At 44.6% G+C, this 14,247-nt stretch overlaps 1 protein-coding gene across 4 annotated transcripts in view; it reads right to left on the bottom strand.

Moving 5' to 3' along the window:
- Positions 1-14,247, bottom strand: part of LOC118288386 (protein sidekick-2-like) — an 81,733-nt gene that overhangs the window by 16,910 nt on the left and 50,576 nt on the right. For all 4 annotated transcript variants that reach the window (XM_035614413.2, XM_047327974.1, XM_047327973.1 and 1 more), the window contains exons 6-22: positions 11,194-11,305; positions 10,546-10,736; positions 10,182-10,265; positions 9,859-10,053; positions 9,220-9,336; positions 8,805-8,972; positions 8,332-8,434; positions 7,328-7,504; positions 6,921-7,057; positions 6,021-6,168; positions 4,725-4,865; positions 4,183-4,364; positions 1,310-1,425; positions 841-1,036; positions 637-735; positions 339-530; positions 19-140 (exon numbers count right to left, since the gene is read on the bottom strand). In XM_035614413.2, coding sequence (XP_035470306.2) covers positions 19-140; positions 339-530; positions 637-735; positions 841-1,036; positions 1,310-1,425; positions 4,183-4,364; positions 4,725-4,865; positions 6,021-6,168; positions 6,921-7,057; positions 7,328-7,504; positions 8,332-8,434; positions 8,805-8,972; positions 9,220-9,336; positions 9,859-10,053; positions 10,182-10,265; positions 10,546-10,736; positions 11,194-11,305 — 2,480 coding nt within the window. The remainder of the gene's footprint in view (positions 1-18; positions 141-338; positions 531-636; positions 736-840; positions 1,037-1,309; positions 1,426-4,182; positions 4,365-4,724; positions 4,866-6,020; positions 6,169-6,920; positions 7,058-7,327; positions 7,505-8,331; positions 8,435-8,804; positions 8,973-9,219; positions 9,337-9,858; positions 10,054-10,181; positions 10,266-10,545; positions 10,737-11,193; positions 11,306-14,247) is intronic.

The raw sequence follows: 14,247 nt of genomic DNA, 5'->3' as shown, positions 1-14,247 counted from the left end.
AGATACGAAGTGTCTAACCTGAGCTTCGACTTGCCAGCGGGAGATGGACGTCTTGCCATCATAGCCAGGTTTGAACTGCAGAGCGACAGATCGAGGGCCGATGTTGGAGATGGCTAAATTGGTGGGAGGACCGGGCAATTCTGTGGAGAGAGGAATTTTAAATAACGTCCAAATCATCATAACTGACACTTTAATAAAAATCTTTTGAGTCACAAGAGGTGGAAATTACAATTTTAAAACCTAGCCGTTGCATATTCAGGTGATATTTCAACTACTTAAAATTTAATTCAATTCTCAACTTGGAGTCAAATAGTTCTTCTGCTTATTTGAGCACTGACCTGGAGGGACACCAGAGGAGATAGTGGAAGCGGAGAGCTGGCCCTGGCCCTTGGCGGTCATGGCCGCTACCTGGATGGTGTAAGTGGTGAGGGCAGTGAGCCCCGTCACCTTGTATTCCTGAGTCAGGTTGGGCAAATAATGGGTCACGCGTGTATTGGTCCTGTTGAACTCCTCCCAGGAGATACGGTAGCCTGGAAGAAGTGGCATAATTCCAAATGGTTTTCACAGTTTACACGGTTGAGTGAATTCAAATGTGCAAAGAGGACGAGACGCGTCGACGTCATCTTTAATGGCTACCTGTGAGGAGACCATTTTTCTCCTGTGGCTCCTTCCAGCTGACTTTTAGAGAGGTGTCCAAGATGTCAGTGAAACTGAGGTGTCCCACTGCACCAGGGGCTATAAAAACAAAAACAACATCAGCAGGCAGTAATTGATGAGAACAACAGCCTGACACGTAATTATCTGCAACTACTGTATCATAGCCTGAATGGTGACACTCACTGTCCTCATGGGTGCGCAGCCGTTGAGCCGGGCTGCGGGGCCCGTCTCCTGGGGTGGTGAAGCACAGCACCGACGTGTAGTACTCGGTGAACTTTTTAAGGCCGCAGACGTAGCCGACGTGAACACTGTCCTGGAAGTTGGGACGCACCGTAACCATGGTGACCTCATTTGCACGACTGGGTTCCCATGCCAACAGCTGGAAAGGATGTGATAGGCCACAGGATTTGAATTCATACATTATAGGCCTCAGAGAAGTGCCGATAGTGTCAGTACTTTCTTTTTGGGTAGAATTTAATAAAATTAAAATTTAAACCGTTGACTTAACTAATTTGTTAACATTTGGATTCGGGAGGAAAATGCTGCTCACTTTCACAAGATTTCGACTACTGCTTGTAATGATTTAGATGACAAAGTGCTCTTCTGCCTCTGACCACTAGAGTGCACCAGTTGACAGAAGGGGGCTGCTCACCTTATATCCCTGGTTGATTCCATTGATAAACTGCGGGCTCGGTGCACTCCAGGTAAAACGCACCGTGGTGGAGTTGACAGCCTCGGCTTGTACATTTCCTGGTGGCACAGTGGGCACTGATCCAGAGAAAGGACAAAAATGAGAGAGTTGGAGTTGGGTAGAGAGAGAGAGATGGAGAAAGGGGGTGGGGGGTGGGGGAAGATGGACAGCCAGGGGGAGGGGGTGTGGTGAAGAGAGACAAGAGATGAGATGGGGAAGGAAAAAAAACCCCACATTTGCACCAGCCTCGTTTTGAGTGTGAGAATCCGAACGAAGCATTTCTCTCTGTCTCTCTTTTTAATTTTCTTTAACTTTTTTACTTTGGCTCATTTGGGGAGGTGAGAACATGCCAATCAAACAGGGTGTGAGAGCGGTTGCCTCAGGCGGCTTCCAGGTGAAGCCCGCAGCAGTCTGTTTGAAGTGAGCATGCCATTCTGATGTAACACCGGAAAACAGTTGGGGAGTCGCACATTAACAATGCCGATTGGCCAGTTTTGGCCCCCGTGGCTCACCGCTATCCTTGATTCTCGTCGAATGTATTTAAATTCACATCATGCTCCGCTCTTGTGCCTGTAATGGACTGAGTGATGGAGACATCTAATTAATGAGAGCTGAGCTAAACAACATGAATGCATTGTTCACTGCCGTTATTCACTGACAGTGACTGGGATGATGAAATAATTATGAATTTTTTTGCATGGGGGAAGTGAGGGGGGAAAGAAAACGGTGACGTTTTTTTGCCGCACCGTCCACGTTTCACAGTTTTGCTGATTAAACGCAGATCTCGAGTTTCTTTTCAAACGCGGTACATTCGTTTATTTTCAGAGGCAGCGGACTCCAATTTGGACCCGCTCATTAAGTGATTGATTGATCAGGCATCTTAAGTACAAGAGTGTGCTGAAGTTTTCCAAGATTTTGATGATGATGATAATGTATTCCAGAGAGGATCAATTACATCTGAGGCATTTGAAGTATTTCACGCACCAGCTCAGTGCTCAAAATATAAATGAACGATGTAAGGAGAAATGTAAAGATGAAATAGTGAGGAAAATATCAGATTAAATAAATCCAGTGACATGACTTTCAACAAGAAGTTGCATGTAGACAACTTCTTCATAGCATTACTGAATTTTACATTTGCAGCTCAAATAAATTTATTGACGGAGAATGTGAATTTGAATATGTGTTTGTGAGAGTGGTGTGGAAAATAGATCCACTGTGTAGGCTAAGTATACGAAATTCTTTACATAAGCCAACAACAAAAGCTAACGACAAAAGGCTACATAAATAAACAAATCAGCTCAAAACTTGAAAACCATCGTAACGGGCTAATATAAAACATCAGTAAAAATCTAACACAACCAAAATATCTGCTGGTGCTGCCTCACTAATGAGTGTGTCTGAGCGGGGAGCAGAGCGGAGCAGAAGGAAACACTCACAATTTTCTTATGAGTGCTCTTGAGAATATTTAGTGAGTCTGGTGTAGAGGATCTCTGCTCATGGAGTGGATTTAACATGACAGGGATTCGGAGATATGCGAGCGTGTTAAGCCTTACAAAGCTTCATATACAAGTTAGCGGAATTTAAAATCAAACTGAATGCGAGCGCAGCATATCTAAACCAGGAGCGATATCCTCTTTTTTTGGTGCTCGTTTAAGTCAAGCAGCAGCATTTTAAAGTGTAATCTATGAATTGACTTTTTAGGAAAGCCGGTACGAAGAAAATCATTCAAGCTTCTTCTTCTGAAAAAAAGAGAGAAAAAAGATTAACCTTTTAACATGCTGATGCATTACCTATTGCCTACTTTGGCTATATATCTAGAAGTCAGCATGTTAATATTTGATTTGTCGTTTACTGTAAAATCACTTTTTTCTTCTGCAGGGCCAGATTTAATGTGCATCGATTTGGCGCCGGAAATAATCGTACATTCGGCGTGGTGTAATTTAATCGTAACAAATGTTACTTTCATAGATGGATAGATTCCTTTATTGAGTACAACAACATTTTGGAGCAACCCAGATGGTGCATTCATATTCTCTGAAGATTTTTGTAATAGAAAGGGAGGGAAAGAACATATGGTGTTGGAATCACTGGGCTTGATGGGAATGACTGGGAATGTGAAGCTGAAATTTCATAATATGCATTCTAATTCAATCACGCGGCATGTACAACTGGCGCTCAAATTCAGTCGGCAACGTCCAAAGCTATGTCTAAGTCTGACACACGTCATCACCTGGTAATTTATGTGCAGAGTCAATTAAATCTGTGCTCAGGGAGGCTGCCAGAGTGTGCAGGATTTATTTATTTTGTGAAATGTTGCCATCAGGGGAAAAAAAACAACCAACAGTATGCTTTTTCATGGTACAAAAAGAGAGGAATTTATCAGGGAACTAAAACAGTAAAAGCCACTATACCAAAATTGGTGCAAACAAAATGAAAGAGAAGTAAAAATCTTGGATAGAATTTAAAAAAAGGCTGTGATGAAAGCAATTGGCTCATGTCTGCGCATAATTAGTTGTGGAGTATTGCAGCATTTACTGAGAAGTTTAACCACATAGAACCTGACAAATAGGCAGTGCTGCAAGGCAAGCGGTTGCAGAGGTCTGACTGAGCAAGAAAGCGGCCCGTTGTCTTAACGTTTGTGAATCATCTTTTCAAAGTTAGCCGAGCATCCAAAATGGTGTGCAGTGGAGAAAAATATGTCTCTTCATTTGATCGCTGATAACAGATGATTGGATTAACTGTCACTCACAAGTGTCGTGCAGCAGGCTCATCCACCATGATAAGGCCGCGGGAAATGAGTGGAATTTGTGAAACCAGAGTTAACTCCTCACCTCCTTGCAGGGTCCACTCTGTGACTTTTTGGCTGTAGGTGCCCCGGCCTGCTCCATTGTACGCTGCCACCTCGATCTCATAGTTGGTCCAGATGATGAGGTCCTCCAGGAGCAGACTGGTCTGGTCTGGGCTGGTGATGTTTTTCATTTGGCAATCCACTGGAAGCCCAGACAGACAGTATCTGGCAGCCGAGGGAGTAATTGATAGACAGATGGAGGGAGAGACAGATGGACAGAAAATATAAGTATATTACAACACGTATTCCTTCGGGGGGAGGAAAAAAAAGAAAAGAGTAGCGATGGGAGAGAAGCCATGCTGAACAGTTATTAAATGGTTACAATGAGAGAGGTGACAACAGATGAATAGGGAGTAGAGAGGAAGGTATTTAATTGGCACCAATTATTCTATTGCAGAGGTGAGTGAGAATGAAGCGAAATGGAGAAGAAGAAAAGGAGCCGACATAACAGTTATTATTACATCTGAATAGCACAATGGGACGGACACCTATCCCCGGGTAGAAAGGATGTCACGGTCTTCTCACCTGATGATGTAGCCTTGGAGCGGACCATTCTGATGACTCTCTGGGGGCGGCTGCCACTGGATGATGATGGACTGATTTGTGCGGCCACTTGCGATGACCGTCTGAGGGGGGGCACTGGGAGGCTCTTCGGGGAGAGTTAATCTGGTGCGGCAAAGAAAGAAGAAGGGAAAGACGGATGATAGAAGGGACAAAGAGTGAAGCTATGCATTAATTATTAGGGGTTTCGTTAAATTTCAATCCCATTTCATCAACGATGTCAAATCATAGATAAGCCCAGTTTTTATATTTTTGTATTTTTTTTCCTAACACCATAAAGCAATGTTGGGGTAAGCGTGGCTGTGTCTTTGTCCGAAAAACACATTCTCTATAATACTGTCCAAGGGGGGACATCTGGCTGTGGCACGACAAGGATCAAAGAGGCCTTGGTAAAAAAAATGGAGCAGCGGCACAATGGAGACACAGTGTGCGAGTGATAGAAAGATATGAAAGAACAAGAAAGAGAGATCGAGGCCGACTTTTCCCTTAAGTCAATTTAAGATGACATCTTGATTTCTTCCCGCTGCACCGGAGCACTGCTCCGGAGGAGATAAAGTAAAGTGTTTAGGATCAAAGAGGTGTGCCGGAGAGATGCCTCAGAAAAGCCCTGCACTCTCACTGACACTCAGTCACCCTCCTGTGGTGTGCTCTAGTCTGGGCACATCCACACAGAACCCAGCTCTGTGAGTGAGCGTGCGGTGCAAAAGGTGCACGGTGGGTTGTGTTGCAGAGTTCCTACCTGCAGGTTTGAAAGCACTGCGTTGATGCAGGCAGGGTGTGCGTGTGTTGGGTGTGTCTGTTTGATTATGACCGTTTCATCTTCCTAGTCCAGAGAAATCACTTGAGATTGGAGTCTATGTGGATCTCTGCCTCTTTCCAGCCTCTCTGTATTTTACTCATGAAGTACAGCAAAGACATTTAATGGGAGCGAGAGGGATGAAGCTGGGTCAGCACACGAATCAAGTCTTCACAAAGTGCAATTTCAGCTCATTCACAGTTTTATCTTGAAAAAGGCCTGTCCTGAAAACTGGCTCATCTCTCCCTCACACTCACAGGAGTGAAGACCAAAAAGTGGGCTTAACAGGAAATAATCATTGGACTTTTTCTATTAAACTGCCGAGGCGAGAGGGGGGAGAGCGTGCCGTTGCAGAACTGTGAAGGCCCACAAACTGCAACATTGTTCTCATGGCCAGTGGACATGTTAAGATTCACAGACTACCAGCAGCATTTCTTGATATTAAGTAGATGCAGAGTACCCACCGGTCAGTCTCTTTGCTGAACTGGCCCCGGCCCACGTCGTTGACGGCGCACAGGCGGAACTGGTACGAGCGCGCTGGGATGAGGCCACCAACGGTAACCCCGACAGACTCTGGCTCGATGTTGGCCAGCAGCACCGTCCACGGAGCATCTGAGATGGAGAAAACACATATAGACAGAGCTGTGAGCGATAGAGAGTTGTCGGCTGATGACCTTGTGAGAGCATTAACATTTGTCTTGAGAAAAATCTCTCTGCAAATTCACACATGAATTCAACGTCACTCCTGACTATTATTGCACACCGTTGTTTCATTTCCAGCGATAATATTGCTTCCACACTGATAAAAAAACAGGTAATTTATTTGGTATACTCCCTCTCTAAATATCAGATGGAAATTCAATTATCCTACAAAACAGATCCCATCTGCATCCTCGGATTCATTTTCCTTTTAATGAGCTGTCATCTTCTCAGTTAGCCTGAGCCTCGGTGAGAAATGGTTGAACGATTCACTCTCCGTGGGTGAAAGCATTCACATTTCTTTTGATTTTTATCAAGCAAACGGGAGATAAGAGCATTGGACATCAACACAATTTGGTTCCCCTGATCATTCGCGAGGAAGGTGAGGCAATCGAGTTTCACTGATTGCGGAAGGTAGAGGAGGATGCGAGTGCCAATTCTGTTACATAATGGGAATCTAATAAAGTAAGAGGGGTAACAATATTAAAGTTACAATATTGCATTTAAAATTACTCACAAGAAACTATAAAATGCATTGGTTCTGAGATCAAACCAGATCCAACCAGATCAGGCGTGAATCAGGTGGTGTGGCCGTACGCTATGGTTCTGTGCATTGTTGATGGCGACGTTGGTTCTGAGGCGATGTTTAATTTTGATCCACTCACTATTTTCGGAGACTTCCAGGATGTAGCGGATGAGGGGGCTGTTTCCGTCAAAGGCCTGGGCCCATGTGAGGTTGATGGCCCTCTTCTCCGTGACGCTCAGGACTGCTATTGGGTTTTCTGGAGCATGGGGCAGTTGCCTGCGTGAGCATACGTGTGTGTGCGGGAGAGGGACAAAGTGATAAAGGCAAATAAAATCAGACAAGAGAGGCAGCAAATAACGGAATTAAACAGCCAAACTGAGAGCCCTGCATTGTAAATATTAGAAGGGCTTGATGGATTGTAGAGGAGAACAGCGATAAAACACAACAGTGATGAAAACACCCATCCATCATGTCCTGGTCAGATGTAAGTAAGAGAGGGAAAAGAAATACTGACAGCCAGATAAGACAAGGGGGGCATATGCAGACCTGACTCTGAGGTGGGCGCTGCGGGAGTCATTGCCACCCACTGAGGTCACCCTGCAGGTGTATGTTCCGATGTCGCCCGACCACGTCTGGGAGATGTGCAGGGTCCCGTCAGGATCCTGCCGCAGGCGGGGCGACGCGTTCACGTCAATCACTGAGCCGCTCTTCTCCCATACATACCTAGAGAAGTGTGTAGTAAAAAGTGTCGTTTACGCATGTACCACACGCACGAACGCACACACATGCTCACAACTTAACACGCTAGTTCTCTCAGTGCCGTGACAGGAAATCTCTTTGCTTTGTGTCAGTTCATACAGCTAAACACAGAAGGCGCTGACACAGATGAAAAGCCTTCTGAGGCTGATAGCAAAGTGATCAGAATCTGAAAACCGTCTCGCTCTGTCACAAACACAGTAGAGAACTTCTCCTCTATGCATTTCTCTCCCTGTCACAACCCCCCCACCCCCTGCGCATACACATGCACATATGCATGCACACACTCGGAGCGCCCCTGTGATTAATCGCAACTTTTTCGGGGCACTCCAGCTAATCTCCTTTGTGTTGCGTTTAATTAAAGGCGCTGTCTGAAGTTATTACGCTGTTTACATATTCATCTGTTTACCCAGCGATCTGATCAATGCCGTGGGCCCACAGGTGACAGGCACTCTAATCACTGGGCTCCACAGACATCATTTCAGTGCCTCGGAGACGGATGCATGTACACACACTCTGTCATGCTCAAGGCTGTCTGAAGAGCGGGGAGAAATGATGGGCTAATTCCTCAATCTGACTCCAAGAGTTTCAAAATCTTCCCATAGGAGGTTGACAAAGGGTGGATAAACACTGCGAGATCTCTCGCAGATTTCAAGAGCTAATGACATCTAAGCTTGTTTTTCCTCGGCTGTGCGGCTGCATCGAGAAATCACAACAGACAAATATGTGATCTATCACGTTTATCACACATTGATAAAAAACTAAAAAATGTGAAATGGATGTCACCATGTTACCTGATGGTGACACTGGAATCATGGGTCACACCACAGGTCATGACGGCCTTGGTCCCTTTGATGACACTCTGGTCTTGTGGTGGCTTGGTGATGCGAGTTCGTGCTGCAAACACAGAAAAAGTTTGTTACTCAGTGCCTATTCTGCTGTTCTGTATTTGAACTTTCCTTCTGAAATCAGAGTGAATGCCAGAATAATGCCGTATTTGTAAATGGTGAAGTACTTTGCAAGGCTTTCAAGGACTGGTAATGTGAATTTACACACGGAAAATGAGTGTATAAGTGACAATGAACTCCAGGAACCAGGTACGTTGCGCATCTACAGTACAAGTACACAAGTGACGGATTACGGAGGTTTTGCTTGGTCTTATCCTAGTGTGCGGGACAAGGAAAAGAAAATTAAGAAGTCCAATCAAGACAGAAATTGCAAACAATACGAATGACGTGGAAGGATGTGTGGTTGCTGTTCTGCTTACCCCATACCACTATATCGGCTGAAGCCTCATCAATGCCCCTGGAGTTACTGGCCATGCACGTGTAGGTACCGGCGTCAGACAAGTGGGAGGGACTGATCAGCAGGCTGCCTGACTCCAGTAGGGTGAACCTGGGCAGCTGGACCGAGCCACTGGCCAAGACACGTTCACCTGCACGGAAGGGCGGAAGTGATTGATGGTATGGGATGCGCGGACAGGGGAGGAAGGCCGAGGGTATTGGAGAAATGTCAGGGGAAAACAAACAGGGGGGTGGCAGCAATGGTACAGAAATAAAGCTTGCCCAGATAAAATGCACATTCTGAATCCCTTGCATAGCCCATGTCATAACTTTGACAAGTCCAAATGCAGAATAATGAGCCACTCCCCCCACAGAACCTCCTGCTGTTAGCCCACGCACCTTTCTGCCAGGTGATGGCTGGCCGTGGGGCTCCTGAGGTCTCACAATGCAGGATGACTGACATGCTGTCGATCACGGCGCTGTCAGAGGGACCAGCCGTGATATTGGGAGCGATACCTACGAGGAAAATGGTCAGCCACACACACGCACACGCGCACACGCACACACACACACACACACACACACAAACACACACGCACACGCACAGAAACAAGATCAGGAAAGACAGAGGTGATAATGAGAGATATAAACAGCCTTCTCCTTACTAAAGCAGACGGCAGCTGAGAGCTTAATAGACTTGACAAAAGGGGCGGCTGTCAGGTCTCATTCTCAGGGACAGCATCTGAGAGTCTGACAAGGCGCCTCCATCTCTCTGCCTCTCCTGCACATTCTCTGATTCATAAATAGCCAATAATGGCCCAAGCTTCCAAGGTGACAAATCTGTCACAGCAGAGAGATACGCAGATAGAAGGGTGTAGGAGGCAAAACAGAGAGGGGGAGAAAAGAGGATTACAAAAACGAACAGAGGAGCGGATTTAAGAATAAAAAAAAAAAAGGGAGGGAACAGAGCAGGGAAGATGAGCGGAATTAAGCAACAGACATGCAGATAGCTTTGAAATCTTTTTGAAGGGGACATACTAGTAACAGCCAGGTAGGTGTTTGTCTGGATTTCTCCTGCGAGATTGCGGGCGAAACACTGAAACATCCCAGTGTCATCTGGCAGGAGACCGTTGATCTGTAGACTGCCTCCCACCAACACCCTGTACCTGGGGATCTTCACTGGGCTGATGGGCACCGCATCTTTGTACCACACTATGTCTGGCTGCGGTGTGCCTGCAGAGGGAGGACAGAATTTATTTTATTTTTGTTGGCTTGTTATTGTGACCCCTTTGTTCCTTTCATTCTTCCATGCTCCTTCAAACATGCATCGGCACACAAGCAAACAAACAGTCATCACAAACCTCGTGCCTGACAGGGGATATCCACCACCTTCTCCATCTCTGCACTGATGTGACTCGGTGGCTCTTTGACAAACAGAGGAAACTCTGTTTCAAAGACAAAACAACAACAACGACAACGCAAGTTATTGCTGTATTAAAGCCTTTAGAAACAATTCACAAATCGTCTGTGCTTTTTATCTCCACCCTTCTCTGATAAATGAGCATTTGCATCACTCTAGATAACAGCATCAACTCAGCTGCTGAAATATAACATGATTACAAAATGTTCTTTCGACACGGGGGTTGTCGTGCTGATGTGATATTTGAATAATTGAGGCTCAGCTGCTCTGTTCCGAGGTTAAAACGTAAGCAGTGGGTTATTTACCGAGAACATGCAGGAAGGCCCCCGCAGTGGCGGAGGGGACGCTGCTGCTGCGGAGCGATGCCTCGCACTCGTAGTAGCCGCTATCGCCGACTGCCGGCAAACTGATGACCAATCTGCGGCCAAAATCTCGGATCCCTGTATTGACCATCACGCCGTCTTTCCTCCACGTAATGCTCATTTTGACGAGGGGTCTGCAGGAGGAAAAAGTTGAAAAGGAGAAAAAGAGAGCAAGTTTTAGGGAGCGTGGTTTTTAATACAGATTCTTATTCTGTTTCAAGGTTAGAAAGCATTGAGGGAGCAATGGAGACATCTGTCCTTCTGATTTAGTCTTTGAATTGGAGATAATAGTCCGAATTCAGGACTGGGATTGCGCGAGATAAGGAGAACAGGGTGAGGCCTTGAATCAAAGGGAAGAATGGAGGAGAGGAACAAAATGAGAGATGTACAAAACACATTCCCGGCATGTTCAAACAAAAGATTTCTAGAATCATTTGAATCACAAAATATCATGTTTAGAGGTGAGAGATAACGTTGAGGTGCATTGAGAATGTCTGCACGTCTGTATTGGCATGTGTCGTCGTCCCCCCCCCCCCCCCCCCCCCCCCCCTCGGTATCCATGAGTCTCTATAATGAAATTTATAAATTTACCTTGCATTGGCGACACACTCCATGATGGCCTCGTTTCTCCCCACTGTTACACTTGTGTTCCTGGGGGGGATGATGATAGAGGGGGCGATGGGGTCTACGGGTCCTCCAACATCTATCAAACCCAGAAATACACGGGGAGAAAAATGTGAGAAAATACAATATGCAGAGCTCAGATTAAGCCAGTGCATCTGCCTGATACAGCCAACTGAGCATGACTATTATTGTCCTTAGAGGCTGACAATCTGTCACCATCACCAGCAGGCTATCGCCCAACTATCAACACCCCTGTCTTTACTTTAGAACCTGCTCCTGGTGCACACAGTATTTCCTGTGCACAGTATTAGCCCAGGTGTTAGGAGCCATTATGAAGTATAATTGAGACAAACACAAAAGGCGATTAAATGCAGCACCATCACTCACTGGTTTCACAGAGCCTCCAGCAGACCATCGATTCACTGCCCTCAATCAGTGATCTCTCCCTGAATCTGATCTCATTTTTCCCCATCTCCCCAGAGTACGGCTATGGGCCTGTGCGCTTGTATGTGTTTGAGTGATTGCATGTTTATAGTGTGTTGCGCGTGTATGTAGTGTGCATGTCTGCAAACATGTCTATTTGAGTTGTTTTTTTGTTTTTTTACCTAGTTAATAGTGACCTTAATCTTTTTTTTTTTATCATCACTATTATCTTTTTCGCGCCAGCTCATTGTCAATCGTGCCCTCACAAATCACGCACCACTTCTGTGGAATCTCTGCAGAGCGTCCTCCACAAACACTGCATGAACGTAGGAGCAGGCCCCCCGACGGGTTACTGCTGCGTGATTCTGCTGCCCACTTGATTGCTTCATTCAATCATCATGTCAGTTTCATTACAGTTGTAGAAGTTTCAATATGTTGTATAATTTACCATGTGAAATTTGATTTCAATTGGGCTCGATAGAAGTACATTGGTGTTTATCTCGTACACCAAAGAGGTTGAGATGTACGTTTTAACACCAACAAGAATAATGGCTTTGACTACAAAAGTCAAAGACAAAAAAAAAAAAGCTAATTGTATTTAAATGTGGTAATTCTAATTAATCCTGACACTATTAACTCTGATTGTGAAGCTTCATGGACAAACTACCAAGGAGGGAAAAGAGAAAGAAAATGGGGGAAAACACCCAAACATAGATTAAAAGAAAAAACGAATTCCTTAACAAACAGCTCATTTTGTTATTTAAAAGAGATGTGATGCGTTTTAATTGAAAGACACACGACCCAATCCCTATTAACACATTTCATCCTAGTGGAACGAGCTTCATCTTGAGGGTATTATTGACACTATTATTAATTAGCATAGTGAAGACCAATCAATCCATGTAGAACAGCTTGCTTTCAAGTCACCAGAAGAGTGCAAATTTTTTTTTTTCAAACGGGCTGCAATGATTTCCTGGAGTCCACCGGATTTATAATAAATGAAATGACTCGGCTTAGAAGTGATTGGCTAAAATGTAAAATGACTTTACCTATGTAATTTTCTTGCCTAATTAATGGGTGGCATGCAGAACCTTTGAAATGTGCGGATCTTATGAAGGAGCACTCATTGATGGTGGGTGAAGGAGAAGAAATCTGTTAGCAACTTCTCCCGAGAAGAGGTGGAGATGAAGAATAAGCAGCGTAGTTACCAAGGTCAGTAACGGGTTGTGGCACAAACAGGACATAACATATAATTAATGATTGGATGAAAGATTCATAAATAATTCATGAAAGATTGCTTGATTGTAATTGTTGATGCAATCATGTTGAAACTGAAAAAAGAAAAAAAGGAATGAATATATAAATTTAAAGTTCATCCAGTATCGTACAGATTTTTTGTGAAAATACAATTTTGTCTATACCTGTCAGTGACACAAGAAACCCCATTCGAATTGTCAAAGAACTCATTTTATTTCCGGGAAGACATGATTGGTTCCCTGGCAGACGCTAATTAATGCATTGCAGTTCATAAACTCCCATTGTTGGGAATACCTCAAGTGTGTAATCTTCTAATTAAATGGGAAAAGTAAACAACGTGGTGACCTGCATAGCAAATTCTCACCGCTAATATCCCCATATTGTTTACACCTGTCTGTGTCCAAAAACATTTGTAAACCCAAGTCGACTGTAGTGCATTTCACACTCTGAAGAATAAAACAAAAAGCACAAACGTCTGCCCACTTGGCGTATTACCAAGTGTCAGTTTGCTTTTTTACTATTAGATTGAGCTCCTGTTTCATCTGTATGCTCCCCCTGGAACAAGATGCTCCCTCGACTGCATATTTTTTCTGTCTCATCTCCGCAGAATTGCTAAAATGAACAAATGCAGCTGTAAAAAAAAAAAAAAAAATCAAAAACCTTATTGACTTTCAGATGCAAAATGCAGTTGCGTGAACCGCAAGGTCAGATTCAGTGAGATTCAGTGCTATCTGGTCCCCACAGACTGCTGCGTCATGCGTATTGAGCACTGAATTACAAACACAGTATTAACGATATGATGAGCAGATGCTGGAGGGAGCAGGAAGCCGATATTAAAAGACATGAGCGGCTCCACAGTGAACAGGTTAAAATCCCCATGCGATAGTCAGAACTCCCACCAGATAAATAATACAAAACATAAGGGTTCTGGTGGTGTCTTTTGTGAATATATGTGGTATAAAATGTCATATCATAAATATTATCCACAGAGCCAGTTAGTCATGAAATATATTTTTCGCGATTCCTTTAATTGGCTGGTGCGAGTGTGCAGAGACAGGCTGACTTGTTTGGATGTAAGTAGCAGCAGGTGGGATGATTTGTGTGACGATTTGTGCTTAGATGAAAGGTGACAGTAGGCGTCGGGATGGTTGAAGCGCCAGGCTCAGCTAAACACTCGTGTTTTGACACGTTACCGAGCGACGACAAACTTCATTTGAAGTTGTAGGGAAGTTCCAGCTTACGAGCGAGGCCGACCTTCGAAAAACAATGTGTGTGTGTGTGTGTGTGTGTGTGTGTGTGTGTGGGCGGGCGGGTGTACGGGGTTTAATCACTCTCTGTTTG

This window comes from Scophthalmus maximus, chromosome 17 (assembly GCF_022379125.1).
Source record: "Scophthalmus maximus strain ysfricsl-2021 chromosome 17, ASM2237912v1, whole genome shotgun sequence".
Taxonomy (NCBI): Eukaryota; Metazoa; Chordata; class Actinopteri; order Pleuronectiformes; family Scophthalmidae; genus Scophthalmus; species Scophthalmus maximus.
Note: the sequence above shows the minus strand (reverse complement) of the source record. Positions and strands in the feature narration are given on the sequence as shown.